At 45.8% G+C, this 15037-nt stretch overlaps 1 protein-coding gene across 3 annotated transcripts in view; it reads left to right on the plus strand.

Moving 5' to 3' along the window:
• LOC310660908 (mitogen-activated protein kinase kinase kinase 3-like) overlaps positions 1–13844 on the plus strand; it is a 111064-nt gene extending 97220 nt beyond the window's left edge. For 2 of the 3 annotated variants that reach the window (XM_083406433.1, XM_083406434.1), the window contains exons 13-17: positions 1415–1563; positions 3342–3473; positions 5039–5168; positions 6565–6742; positions 7642–13844. In XM_083406433.1, coding sequence (XP_083262559.1) covers positions 1415–1563; positions 3342–3473; positions 5039–5168; positions 6565–6742; positions 7642–7870 — 818 coding nt within the window. In that variant the 3' untranslated portion in view covers positions 7871–13844. The remainder of the gene's footprint in view (positions 1–1414; positions 1564–3341; positions 3474–5038; positions 5169–6564; positions 6743–7641) is intronic. The other variant, XR_014503667.1, reaches the window with a different exon arrangement.
• Positions 13845–15037: the final 1193 nt, after the last annotated feature.

The following is a 15037-nucleotide window of genomic DNA, read 5'->3' on the forward strand; positions in this document are numbered from 1 at the left end:
ATCACATTTAAAGGCTGTTCAGATTGTGAAGATCTGCCCGTTGAGGTGGGTGAACATGATCTGTAAGGGGGCTCTGCATTTTCCCAACTTCACAGAAACTTGGTGCTCCCACAGAGATGTAACATAGAGCAGACCTGCATTTTGCCAGCAAGGAGGGTTTTGTTTTGTCTTGTTCTTAAATTCAAAAAGCAGAGTGAGCTGGCCTTGAAGGGATTGCTTCACTGCAAAGGAAAGGAACCTGGTGCCTTCTAGATGTTGTTGAACTGCAACTCCCATCATCCCTCATCATTTGTCCCAGTGGCTGGGGCTGATGGGAGTCAGAGTCCCACAATATCTGGAGGGCCATGGGTTTCCAACCCATGCGTTGTGAGTTTGCTGGAAACTTTCCATTGTTTCCAGTTGTCACAGGGAACAAAAAAGGCCCTGTGAACTCCTGGGGTGGCTGAATGCACCCCATCTATTGTTGTTGTTGTTTAGTTGTTTAGTCATGACTGACTCTTCGTGACCCCCTGGGCCAGAGTGCACCAAGCACTCCTGTCTTCCACTGCCTCCCGCAGCTTGGTCAAACTCATGCTGGTAGCTTCGAGAACACTGTCCGACCATCTCGTCCTCTGTCGTCCCCTTCTCCTTGTGCCCTCCATCTTTCCCAACATCAGGGTATTTTCCAGGGAGTCTTCTCTTCTCATGAGGTGGCCAAAGTACTGGAGCCTCGCTTCAGGATCTGTCCTTCCAGTGAGCACTCAGGGCTGATTTCCTTCAGAATGGATAGGTTTGATCTTCTTGCAGTCCATGGGACTCTCAAGAGTCTCCCCCAGCACCATAATTCAAAAGCATCCATTCTTCGGCTATCAGCCTTCTGTATGGACCAGCTTTCACTTCCATACATCACTACTGGGAAAACCATGGCTTTAACTATACGGACCCATCTATGGTGAACCATTAAAGGACTCCAGAACCCTTTAGGTCTGGCTGTTTTTGGAAGGGACTGCAGTAACAGGAGCGTTGTCAAGCGCCAGGCAGGCCACAGCTGTGTTTGGCTTGGAGACTCACCAATTGCACAGTGTATGAAATATCAGGCTTGGAATTGTAATTGCGGCTTCACAGACCCCCTGGAGTCAGAAAGGCTACAGCAATGCCACCCTGCCAAAGTTTTTAACAATTCAGGAACTGGTTTTTTCCCCTGAATCAAAACTGGGGGCCTGCTTCCCTCTTGCGCTCAGAAAGAGGCGGGTATCTTCTGGTTTTCGAAATGAAAACTGGTGTTCTGAAGGTGCCATCATATTCCGTGCAAACGGAAAAAATGCAGATGTTGCAATTCTTTGACACGGTGATGGCTGCACTGGTGTGGAGACCTAGGGTGTCTCAAGCCTTTCCCCACGCCTCTCCCTGACGTTGGTTTCTGCCTCCCTTGTAGCGCTGCAGGCCCCAGTGAACTGGAGACTTGGGAAGCTGCTGGGCCGAGGTGCCTTCGGCGAGGTCTACCTTTGCTACGACGTCGACACTGGACGGGAGCTCTCCGTAAAGCAGGTGCCCTTTGACCCTGACAGCCAAGAGACAAGCAAAGTGAGTATGTGGACCAGACAAGACGCAGTGTGAACTCTCCCCCCTGCCCAAATTAACGTGTATGTGTGTGTTCGTTCGTTCCTCTGTGGGACAGGAAGGTCTGAAGGGGGAGATAAGGGATCATAAGCAATTGAGAAGCACCTGGGATATCGACGAGGAAGCGCAGAGAGATTGCGCACCCTGGTTCTTTGTGCTTGCTTTTGCAGAGAAAAGTCGAGGAGGGTAGATGTGTCCATGGCTGTTAGACATGGCAGCTTAATAGAGGAGGAGTTAATTGTTTTATTGTGTATTGTGTTTTCTCATTTTGTATTTTTCTGCTGTGAAGCACCCTCGGATCTTCGGATGAAGGGCCGTTTATGCAAATCTCACTACATGCACTCACTCACCTTGGTTCTCGAACTTAATCTGTTCCGGGAGTCCGTTTGACTCCCGAAACTGTTCGAAAACCAAGGTGTGGCTTCCGATTGGCTGCAGGCGCTTCCTGCACTCAAACGGAAGCCACGTTGGACATTCAGCTTCCAAAAAACGTCTGCAAACCGGAAAACACTTACTTCCGGGTTTGGGGTGTTTGAGAGCCGATTTGTTCGGGAGCCAAGCCATTCGAGTACCAAGGTATCGCTGCACAGGCAGGGAACGCTTTAGGTGCATCCAATATGTGTGTGACTGTGCGCATCACACCGGCCCCGGAAGTGACCCGAAAATGTCACAAAAAAGGGGCGGAATGGGATGGGGTGGCCTTGCAAGGGCCCCACCGACATTGGTCTGGTATGTAATTCCCATGCAAATTGGCCATTGCCAATAATAATAATAATAATAATAATACAGCCTTACCTTGAGTTACAGATGCTTCAGGCTGTGCGTTTTCGGGTTACAGACGTGCCGAAACCAGGAAGTACAGGAACGGGTTACTTCCGGGTTTCGGCACTCGCGCATGCGCAGAACCACTAAATTGTGCTTTGCACATGCGCAGAAGTGCCAAATTGCAACCCGCATGTGCGCAGATGCAGCGCTGCAGGATGCAGATGCTGTGGGTTGCGAACATGCCTCCCGCATGGATCACGTTCACAATCCGAGCGTCCACTGTAATAATAATAATAATAATAATAATAATAATAATAATACAATGGTACCTCAGGTTACATATGCTTCAGATTACATACGCTTCAGGTTACAGACTCCGCTAACCCAGAAATAGTGCTTCAGGTTAAGAACTTTGCTTCAGGATGAGAACAGAAATCGCGCAGCGGCAGCAGGAGGCCCCATTAGCTAAAGTGGTGCTTCAGGTTAAGAACAGTTTCAGGTTAAGTATGAACCTCCGGAACGAATTAAGTGCTTAGCCTGGGGTACCACTGTAATAATAATATAAACACCTTTGAAGCAATGGACCTCTCAACACCATGCGTTGGGGACAAACGTGTTCTGCATGTGAGCTTCTCAGAGATACCTGGCTGCCGAATGGTGGAAACAGGATGTTGAAGCAAGGTGGACCTTTTGGGTTTTCTGATCTGCAGGATGCTCTTGTTCTTTTCTCCCCTGTCTGTTGGGGCTTCACATTGGGAGAAGGAAGCGATTGTGTGAATCCAGCTAGCACGGAGAAACCGCCTTCTATTTTTGGAAGCCCATGCCCATTCCCTGCCGTGCTGCTCGACATTTCAGGGACCGTCGGGGTTTGAAGGACATTAGGCCCAAACTTGCACTCCACCATCCGTGCCACACACAACTAGTTCTGCCCACAGTTCTTTCCTCTTCCACCTGCAGCTGCTTCTGTCTTTCTGCAGGAGGTGAATGCCTTGGAATGCGAGATCCAGCTGCTCAAAACCCTCCGCCACGAGCGGATCGTCCAGTATTACGGTTGCTTGCGGGACGCCGAGGAAAGAAAGCTCTCCATCTTCGTGGAATACATGCCAGGGGTAAGTCAGCCTGCAGGGGCGTTTTTGTAGAGGTCGTGGAGTTCTTAATAAACCCAGAGCTCCCAAACCCCAAATTGTTGTCGACCTTCAGTGTCCCAGGAGCAGACTTTGGTCATATGGCTCCCTGAGCGAGGACAAAATCTGGTGCCTCTCCCCCATAGCTGTCAACGTTTCCCTTTTTAAAAAAGGGAAATTCCCTTATTCTGAATAGGATTCCTCGCAAGAAAAGGGGAAAAGTTGACAGCTATGCTCTCCCCTCTAAATACTGCTTATTTCCGCAATACAGTGGTGCCGCGCAAGACGAAATTAATCCGTTCCGCGAGTCTCTTCGTCTTGCGGTTTTTTCGTCTTGCGAAGCACGGCTATTAGCGGCTTAGCGGCTATTAACGGCTTAGCGGCTTTAAGAAAAAGGAAACAAACTCGCAAGAACTCGCAAGACGTTTCGTCTTGCGAAGCAAGCCCATAGGGAAATTCGTCTTGCGGAACGACTCAAAAAACGGAAAACTCTTTCGTCTAGCGAGTTTTTTGTCTTGCGAGGCATTTGTCTTGCGGGGCACCACTGTAATTCCTTTTTGGCACAGTTGCTTTCGTTATGGGTCTGCCCAACAGGCTCACTGAAACATCACATTATTACAAAAAACAGAAGTTGTTGTTGTTATTTTGTGCCTCCTCAACTCGAAAAGGGAAGGGAACTTTCTGCACTGCCCTAAATCCAGCGCTCTCTGTGTTGCTCGTCTTCCTTCGACCGGCAAACCTTTTCTTGCAGCCCACGTGGACTGTGCCCCTGCTTTCCTGAAATAATTTTCAACCTACTCCTGTTTGGACAAATTTTACATAGAGATCGGAGCCTGACAGCTGAAATAAACTGTGAAAAGATATAACATTTTATACAGGCTGAGGTGGTTCGGTAGGCACTGATTGGCCAGTGTTTGTGATGTCATGGCCCCTTCCCTTCCTCAGTGGTTCCCTAAAGCAATTTTGCATCTATTTTCAAATGTTTTCAATATGCTTTCTTGGGAAAAGAAAACGCAGTTTGCACACCTATGTGTGTTAAAATGTCAGTATGCTTCATTTACGGTGGGAGGAGTGCAGCTAGTATTTGGAATCCGCAGTATTGTCCTGTGGTTTAAGGTAACTTTAAGACAATTTCCACATTAAAAAAAAGGCATTTTTAATTGAGTACTGTATGTTCCCTTCCTCTTGCCATTTAAACTCTCTTTAGCAGGGGAATCTGCAGCAAAATATCCAGCAAAATTCAGCAGGTGCAAGAAGGATCCTTCAGTCCTGTCAGCTAATAGTTCACTTCTCCATTTCATAAATGCCTGGCAGATAGCTCAGTTAGCTAAAGCGTGAGCTAATATCTCCAAGGTTGCCGGTTCGATCTCTGTATGGGACAGCTTGCATTTGACCCTTGGTGTCCCTACGATTCTGTGATTCGAAATGTTGCTACTTATTTGATATGTAGCTTGCTTTTAGACCAGCCGCTCCAAAATGGCTTGCGCTGTTAATAAAACGACACGGTTCCATTATCCAAAGTAGTCAACGGAGCCTTGTTTGTTCTTTAGGGTTCCATCAAAGACCAGCTGAAAGCCTACGGAGCCCTGACCGAGAACGTGACCCGGAAATACACACGGCAGATCCTGCAAGGGGTTTTCTACCTGCACAGCAACATGATTGTACACAGAGATATCAAAGGTACGTGGAGATCCCAGGGGGAATTTTCCGCTCGCTTAGGTGAGCTCGTTGACTGTAAGCGACAAAGAACATCCATTCAGCACAGGCACATTTTGCATAAACCCCAAGGGCCCATTGCAGCCATAGGCAAACTTGGCCCTCCAGATGTTTTGGGACTACGACTCCCATCATCCCTGACCACTGGTCCTGTTAGCTAGGGATGATGGGAGTTGTAGTCCCAAAACATCTGGAGGACTGAGTTTGCCTATGCCTGGCCTATTGCAACCCGCAAGCATGCTCTCAGCGGGAAAGGCAACACCTAATACCACTGACCATGAGCCCTTAACCACCTCCAAACAGCTGAGTTAAGCTGATGTTAAGAAATGCCAGCAAACGTTCTGATTGTTTAAGGTGGGGGGAAAACTCAGCCATGTAATGTTGCAATAACACTGGTTCTGGTACAAAGAAAGTTAAATATTTGTTCAGAATCCATGCATAAGGTTCGCTGTAGTCCTTCCTCCCCTAGTTTTAGTTGGACCTGTGAGTTTTCCGTTTTGTTTCTTTAGTTGGTCGGAAGTCACCTTGGGTCACTTTGGGCAAGATAAAGCAACCAACAGATTTAATTAACAACAACCACAATTTGTTGTTGTTGTTGTTTAGTCGTTTAGTCGTGTCCAACTCTTCGTGGCCCATGGACCAGAGCACGCCAGGCACTCCTGTCTTCCACGGCCTCCCACAGTTTGGTCAAACTCATGCTGGTAGCTTCGAGAACACTGTCCCACCATCTCGTCCTCTGTCGTCCCCTTCTCCTTGTGCCCTCCATCTTTCCCAACATCAGGGTCTTTTCCAGGGAGTCTTCTCTTCTCATGAGGTGGCCAAAGTATTAGAGCCTCAGCTTCAGGATCTGTCCTTCCAGTGAGCACTCAGGGCTGATTTCCTTCAGAATGGAGAGGTTTGATCTTCTTGCAGTCCATGGGACTCTCAAGCGTCTCCTCCAGCACCATAATTAAAAAGCATCAATTCTTCGGCGATCAGCCTTCTTTATGGTCCAGTTCTCACTTCCATACATCACTACTGGGAAAACCATAGCTTTGACTATACGGGCCTTTGTTGGCAAGGGGATGTCTCTGCTATTTAAGATGGAACAATAATGAACCCTAATATTTAAACAAGATATTCAACATTTTGTACAGTGCAAGACTGCTAGACCATTGATCCATCTAGCCCAGAGGATCCCCATTAGCTAAATCCTGCAGACCCCTGGTTTTTCAGAAGCCAAGACATGGACACCCTGCTTTTGAAAACATTGCTATCTCCGTGGTAGCTTTCGGTGTGTGAATGGTGCCACCATATCCTCCAACATGCTCTGCCACTAAGCTTCTGTTTCAGAAGTGGGCTCTTTTCTTACTTTCTTTAGGTGCCAACATATTGAGAGATTCTGCCGGGAACGTGAAACTCGGAGACTTTGGTGCCAGCAAACGCATTCAGACCATCTGTATGTCTGGAACAGGGATGAAGTCCGTCACGGGGACGCCATACTGGATGAGCCCTGAGGTGATCAGCGGGGAAGGATATGGAAGGAAAGCTGACGTGTGGTAAGATCTCAGCTAATCCCAGAAATGTGTTTCGGTTGCTGAGGTGGAAGGGTAGCGATAGCAGAGTTATTGCTGGAATCTACTAGTGTATAAAATTGTGAATGCCTTTTTATTTAGAGTATTGGTGTACCGCTTTTCAGGCAGATCTCACAAAGCGGTTTAAATAAGATTGTTACAACAATAAGCGCTGGATTTTAAAGATAAGTTACAAATGAACGGAAATTAAATGGGACTCGCACGTATTGGCGACAGTTTTCGGCTTGCACGTGGTAGAAGATTTTCAAATCTTCTCACTTCCACCTTCCTTTTGGGCAATGGATAAAACAGGCCAAATCACTTTCTATCAGGCAGGTTTTCCTCACAGAGTTGTTGTGAGGAAAATTTAGATAGGACCACCAAGGCATTTTGTATATTGATATAAATGCTATAAAAACCATAATATGTGTGATTGATTGAGTTTTGAAATACCGTATTTTTTGCTCTGCAAGACTCACTTTTTCCCTCCTAAAAAGTAAGGGGAAATGTGTGTGCGTCTTAAGGAGTGAATGCAGGCTGCGCAGCTATCCCAGAAGCCAGAACAGCAAGAGGAGTTGCTGCTTTCACTGCGCAGCGATCTCTCTTGCTGTTCTGGCTTCTGAGATTCAGAATATTTTTTTCTTGTTTTCCTCCTCCAAAAACTAGGTGCGTCTTATGGTCTGGTGCGTCTTATAGAGCGAAAAATACGGTGTGTGTGTGTATATATATATATATATATATATATATTATATTAACATGTTTGTGTTTACTGCCCTGGGCTCCTTTGGATGCAAAGTTGGATTGAAATGTAATAATCAATGAATTGTGAGGGTAAGAGAGCCTTTCTTCTTTCCTAATTCCTTCCCCTTGGCGTTGTCTTTCAGGAGTGTGGGCTGCACCGTGGTGGAAATGCTGACCGAGAAGCCACCCTGGGCAGAATTTGAAGCCATGGCCGCCATTTTCAAGATTGCTACACAGCCCACAAAGCCCCAGCTTCCAGACGGCGTCTCGGACTACTGCCGCAGCTTCCTCAAGTTGATCTTCGTGGAAGAGAAGCGAAGGCCCACCGCAGAAGACCTCCTGAGGCACCCGTTCGTGAGCTTTAGCCTCTAGCAGACCTTCCCGTTATCGGGAGGGACGGGGAGAGGACCAAAGATTCACACCATCGCGGAGGACTAAGCAACAGGACCAAAACCGCAAACTTCCAGATCCAGCCTCAATTTCCTGTTTGGGTTACTGCCATATCTGCTGCGCTGCTGACAATCACGCCTTGTTGGCCAGGCGGCGTCCATCTTGCCAAGTCTCCAAAGCGTACTTGCAGCCATCTTGGCTTTGTGGGGGCTGATGGGTGACTGAGATGGAGGGATTGGGAGGAACTGAGGTGATGCTGGCAAGGAAGGACATCTTGCCTTACGAACGCCATTGAATTATCTGCTTGCGTGACGTGTCCGTTAGGGTCTCACGGACTTGATCAGCCGCGAAAGAACAAAAAATGAAAGATTGTTTGGCAGCCTCTTGTTGGGAGACAAGCGCTGAAAGCCGCAGAATGGGCCGGGTGCTCTGTAGGACTAGCTTGTCACCTGGTTGGCAACCCTTAAAAAAAGCAGGCGCAACCTGAAGCCAGTGGAAATATATCCCCAGCACAAAAGATCAAAGGCACATATCTACTTCTGTTTGAAAAAGGAGAAGCCATTACTAAGTCCTAGAAGCAAAGAGTTCTGGTGTACATAGAACTGTCTTTGGCTGCTTGGGAGCAGAAAGCAAAGAGGATTCCTTTGTATATTGGGTGGCAATTATAATCCAGAGGGCAAACGTATCCGCAATCCATCCTAAAGTGATCAAGTCAGGGATATGACTGCAAAAGTGATCGTGTCAAACATGAAACGATGGGAATTGTAGAACCTTGTAAGATTCCCGCAAAGCTATCTTTTCCTTGGACCCAAAGGAGAAGCAGTTCTAACCTACCCACCTAGGAGAGAAATAATTGTTTAAAATCCCCAGAGATGGAGACCACAGCAGTCTGTCTCCGCAATATATTCCCTTGCCCAGAACCCTAAACAGGAGGTTGCTAATGAATCCACAAGCTGTCGCTTGGTTCTGCTTACTGCAATTGTAAGGGGCCAGTTTACACGTTAAAGACCCCCGTCTTGCTTATTTGCAATGGAAGCTGTCAAAAAATATTTTCCTGAGGCAGAAGTAATGTTTCAAAATGATTTGGTCATTGCAACGTATGCAATGCAATCCTAGCCATTATAGATAAGTCGTCTTAAATTCAATGGGAACCCCTTCCAGGCCACTGTGTGCAGGGTTGCAGCTTTGATCAGATCAATTGGATTAATCAGTTGTTTATTTTTATTGATTCAAAAGGGCCCCCCCACCCCCATTAATTGCCAGCAGGGTTTTTTATATATATAAATTTTTCTTTTTATGGAAGCGCTTCTGCAAACTACAGCTGTCAAGTGCTGTCTTAAAAGAAACATTCACTCTTCTACGTTGATGCAGATTGTGGCACATTTATACATATTCTAAAACCAAAGAAAGTACTATCTATCTTGTTTCTTCGGAATGATTATTTAGATGCACATTTTTTAATGAAGAATTGAACTAAGATTAATTTGGGTGACAACCCTACTTTTCACCAAAGGCATTGCTTAGGGGAATATACAGTCATACCTCGGGTTGAATGCGCTTCGGGTTGAGCGCGTTCGAGTTGCGCTCCGCGGCAACCCGGAAGTAACGGAGCGCGTTACTTCTGGTTTTCGCCGCTTGCACATGCGCAGACGCTCGAAATGACGTCACGCGCATGCGCAGAAGCGGCGAAAAGCAACGTGCGCAGATGTGCTGTTGCTAGTTACGTTTGCTTCTAGATGCGAACGGGGCTCTGGAACGGATCCCATTCGTATCCAGAGGTACCACTGTACATGCTAAGGAGCATTAAAATGGTAGGAACCTTGATAAGGAAAGGCTGTTCAGCAGCCTGCAAGTGGATGTCATCATATTCATTTGTAGTCGCAAGAGGATGTCCCGCTAGCCAGTCACAGAAAATTGCATCTGGTCATCTCCTTCCTGAGTTGATCGACGTTGCTCAGTGCCAGTTTAGCAATCCTTTGGAAACATGGCAAATAACAGCCGATCCCATGGCTATGGTTTTTTTAGTATCTCCTCACCCCACAAAAAAAAATAATAATCAAAAAAATCAGATTGTGTTCCAAAGTGTATTCTATATTGTGTGGCCTAAGTCAGTTGTGCATTTTAAGCAAATGTGTGTTCTTTGCATATGTTTTGCTTTGTTTACATGATGTCTTCTGCTGCCCACAGTGGAAATACGAGGAGTTCTGCGCGTGACGCTGGAGCCCTGCTCCTCTCCACCCCCACATTCTGGCTGTGCCTTTGAGCACCTAAAATTTCACTAGGCAAAGGCACATATTTTCCGGATCACCTCTGCAGCCATAAAAACTAAAACAAGCAGAGATTGTCTGGGTGCCGAATTTTGTGTTAGATATCAGTTGTTTCGGATTACATGGTGTGTTTCGGTATAAGTGGAATTCAGCCAGCTCTGGCTGAGGGCGTGATTGCGTTCCACTCATTTATTTTTTATCTGTACTACTCCCAAAATCGGTTTCAACTAGGCAGTGGAATTACAGTAAGCTGGTAAAATAGACAAGTCCATGAAAAGAACGGTCTTTTCTTGATTTGAGAAGGTTCACTCAGACTCTGCATGTATGTCAGTTCTCATTCAAATTTCTGTTTTCATTTTTTAAGGGCTGTAATTCCCCTGTTGCTATTTTTTTCTTTTCATATATTAACACTTGCCCTGAAGAATTTGATTGCTGGTTCTAACCCCCTGCCATCTGGATTTCATTCTCGCTCCGCAGGGAGCGCTGGGGGATATGTTAATACTGAAGGATGAAAATGTCAAAAGGCAGAGAGGCTTTGCCTGGGCAGGGCTGTAACGTGACCTACTTTCCAAAAGATCTGTTCACAAGTTTCACGAGATGGTGTCTAAGGCCTTATTCGCACACCCAGGAAAATGAGAGGTTGGTATCTTGGGGTTGATACCGCGAGGAACTGAGCCCTGTCTACACCAGCATCAAATGCTAGGCTCTGTCAGTCATACCACCTCTTATTTTGAGTCATTCATTGGGTACTGAGTGCTCTGTCGCACTGTGAACTCCAACCACCAAACAAAAACAACCCTGTTCCTGTGTATGAGATTGCTTATCCGAGGATGAAGAAGGGCAGAGAAACCAAACGTGGCTCATTTTACCACACGTTTCTTAGCCTTGCTTCTTGCCTTCAGTTTGCCCTCTGAAAAGTGTGAGCAGATCCAAGGGTGAAAATGAGTTGAAGGAGTGTTGAGCCAGAATATCGGATGCTCTGAATCAGAGAATGGGAACCCATGACTCTCCACTTGCGCTTGGACTCCCCATCTCCCCACGTGAACCTGGTCAGAGATGATGGGATTCGGAGTCCAACAGTATCCGGAGGGCCATAGGTTCTCCATCTCTGATTCTGACAGAGCCATTTGCTCACCAGGCAGTTTTATCTTGTTCCACATTTGCTGAATCTACCGTATTTTTCGCTCTATAAGACGCACCGGACCACAAGACGCACCTAGTTTTTGGAGGAGGACAACAAGAAAAAAAATATATTCTGAATCTCAGAAGCCAGAACAGCAAGAGGGATCGCTGCGCAGTGAAAGCAGCAATCCCTCTTGCTCTTCTGGCTTCTGGGATAGCTGTGCAGCCTGCATTCACTCCATAAGACGCCCACACACTTCCCCTTACTTTTTAGGAGGGAAAAAGTGAGTCTTATAGAGCAAAAAATACGGTAATTCTTTTCTTTATGGTCTTCACTGGGCTGACCTGGATTTCATGACACAGGATTTTACCCCAGTTGGCGCATTGATCACCCCTGCTTATTTTGGCGGCTCTTGCCACAGCATACACAGACTTTGTCACCAATATACTGATGTCACCCTTTCCCCTTCTATGTTTATATGTACAGAGTTGTGAAGTCTTTCCTCCTCAGGTACCTTCGCTTCCTCATCATCAAAATCTCTTGCAGCGATTCAGGTTCACAAGGGAGAATAAGACAGAAGTTTGAGGCAGGGGAGGTGGGAAGCAAATTGTTCGATTCGTTCAAAAGGCGCATAGCCTATCAGGAGGTAAGTTCCTGGTGTAAGGTGGGGTCGCTGCTTTTGAAAGCACTTCAATCTCATCCCAAAGACTATATCATCATGTAGATAGATTGCGGTGTTGTTTGTTTGTTGTCTATCCTTGCACAGGAAAAAAAGGGTAAGGAGTGAAACTGTATATCTAACTTTACAGATGCAGCCCTTAAGCAGATCTCTGAAGCTGGTGTGAAACTGGATTGCACCTTCCTGCCAAGAGTTTGGGGAAGTGGCGGTTTTGCATATCTCGGAAACCTAAAATTACAGATCCTTAATTGTCTACACTACTACAGTTCCTAGGCTACTGCAGCCAGGGCAGGGGGGGAAACCCATATTGAAAGTTGTTTAAATTCACAATGCAGACATGCTCACAGATCTAACAGCTAGAAGGGACCAAAGAGCCATTTAGTGTCTTGCTGCACCCAAAAGGAAAAGCCACCAGACTTTCTACTACAGGCCATGCTCAGGATCTTTCTTGGTGCATTATTATTATTTTTATTATTATTCTGCCCAGCTACTGCTGAGGCTGTGACTCTTTGCAAAATGAGTGCTCTCACTCCTTCTCACCCCCCCCCCCCAAATAGATAGTAAGAGACAAGTTCTGGGGTTCTTTTTTATCTTGTTGTCCACATGGTGCATAGGGAAACCAATAGCTTTGGGTACAAAAGTATCTTCTTTGCATTCTGAGGCTAGAATACAGGGCTGGTGGACCTTTTTGTGAGCCTGAGGGCCACATTCCCTCCTGGGAAACCTTCCAAGGGCCACATGGCAGCGGCGACGGGGGCCACAGGCAAAAGTGAGCAGAGCATAAATTTTATTTTGTACGTTATATATTAGGTTAGTTTCTCTACACAACACACACACCCTCCCTCTCTACTATCCAGACAAGCAAGAGGCATAACGGAGAGTTCCGAGGGCCAGACCCAAGAAGCCCAGGGGCCGCATTGGGCCTGATATTGCCCACCCCGGCTGCCACATAACCAGGAGCAAGATGGCCTCCTGTGAGACGCCTATAAATAATTGTACTGGGTGAAATCCAACTTAACTTGTGATTGCTTAGTTCCATTGACTTCAGTGGGTCTGCAGTATGACTAACACGGAATCTTACCCATTATTTTGTGGGGAGAAGGGGGAATATTAAAGCCTGTCAGGAATGAGGTTTAATTAAAAGGGAAAACAATGTATTCAGTTCTGAAGCTTGAAATGTGAATGAATGCCTTTCAGAACAGGACTGCTCATGCAGTTTAATGTAATATATGGATATGCACTCATTTCTAGAAACAAGTTTTCTCGAACTTCAGCGTTGAAAACTGGACAAGTGAGACAGTTATGAGGTTAATTTTTGGACTCAAGTTGAGGAAAAAATGAAGTATCCATCCATTTCCATTTGTTTGCGTCTGAGCTAAGGGGAGGAAGAGGCTTTTAAAGGGTCTCAAGCACTTGAAGAGAAATTAGCTTGCAGAATGCCAATATCCCCTTTGCGCTGTTCATGCACTCAACAGGTGGATCCCAATTCAAAAGATCCCATCGCATCCAGATCCGTTTGCACATAAGAAGGGTCACATTGTCCCACAAAGCAATGGGGCATCACACACTGCCAAACCGTAGCGTGAACGAGGCATGGGCTGCGTGCTGAATCCTGGTTGTAAAACTGCCCACTTTGCAAACCTTTATCATAGTATAAATACCACTGTTAAAGCGCTTTATCCTCGAGATATGTTCATACTCTACATGGTATGGATGATTTTAAATATTGTAAATTATTAGTTCTAGAAGGATTTGTTGATAGGAAGAAAAAAGAGATACTGCTGTTTTGGCATGTGGGGCACATTGTTGAATGTACTTTGTTAAATGCTGTTATCTTCTCTCCCTCCCCAAATGCATGAAATAAAATATTTTTAAATTTTGTGGTAACAGGAGGGCAGATTTCTGATTTTTTTTAAAGAGGGGAGGGGATAAGAAACACACTGATTGCAGTCTGGTGAAATGTTTCGTTCTGGAAAAGCATCACACATCTGATCATATCTTTTCACCCACGCTTGGAAAAATCAGAGCTTAATTTTTATTTATTTAGTAAGGAACATAAAGTTACCCCTTTATACCAGCAAAGGTGGCAGGTGTTTGGTGTTTCAAGTCTGCCAGTTGACATGCTTGGATGATGCACTGACTGTCAGATCAGTAGCTTCTGGTCTTTTTTGTGTGTGGTCATGATAGTTCGTGAGAACTTCTTTCAGGAAGAATGATGAAGAGTCTCGTGGTCCCTTAAATATATATATATTTTTAAAAAACACCCTAAAGATTCTGTGGCACCTTAAGCAAACACTATAAAATATATTACGGCATAAGCATAATGTGTCTGATGAAGCTGACTGTAGCCTATTTAAGCTTGTGCCATGATGAATCTAATCATAGAGTTCGGAGGGACCCCAGAGTCATCTAGTCCAACTCTTTGAAGTGCAGGAATCTCAACAAAATCACACTAAATTTGTTAGCTGTTAAGGTACCACAATTGTTAAGTTGTGCGTGAACATATCAGACGACACAGCGATTCTTCAAACAGCTCTTGTTTATTCACAGGCCAGGACAGAACTGAACTGAAGGGCTCAGTCAGCCTGCTTATATAGAGCTCCAGTACCACGTTACTCTAACAACTTTCTAAAACTATCCAATCACTGAACGTCACTTTTGATCCTTCATTTGCATAACTATCTACAGTATCCCCCTGCTGGCCCAGGGTGAGAACTTCAGTACATAACAACAATAGTCTCCGTTGCTTTTGCTGCAGCAGACTAACACAGCTGTCCTTCTGGAAGCTTTCTGTGGTAAGTATAAGCCTTTGTAGACTGGAGTTCAATTTGTCAAGATACATGGCATCCACAAGTCCACAGAGGTCTACACACGATATACGTTCTGGATGCAAGCAGTGGGATGCTGAAAACCGTGGAACGCAAAGGGTTATGGTCGGTGTTATGTACTGAGTTGAATAGGATCCAAAAGGCAGCAGTCTGATTGGTCCTAGAACAATAGGATTCAGAATGCAGCAGTCTGATTGGTCCTAGAACAATGCAGCAGTATGATTGGTTGGCAGGAACCACCCAATCATGCTC

The sequence above is a fragment of the Podarcis tiliguerta genome (genome assembly GCF_965153285.1).
Source record: "Podarcis tiliguerta genome assembly, chromosome: 12".
Classification (NCBI taxonomy): Eukaryota; Metazoa; Chordata; class Lepidosauria; order Squamata; family Lacertidae; genus Podarcis; species Podarcis tiliguerta.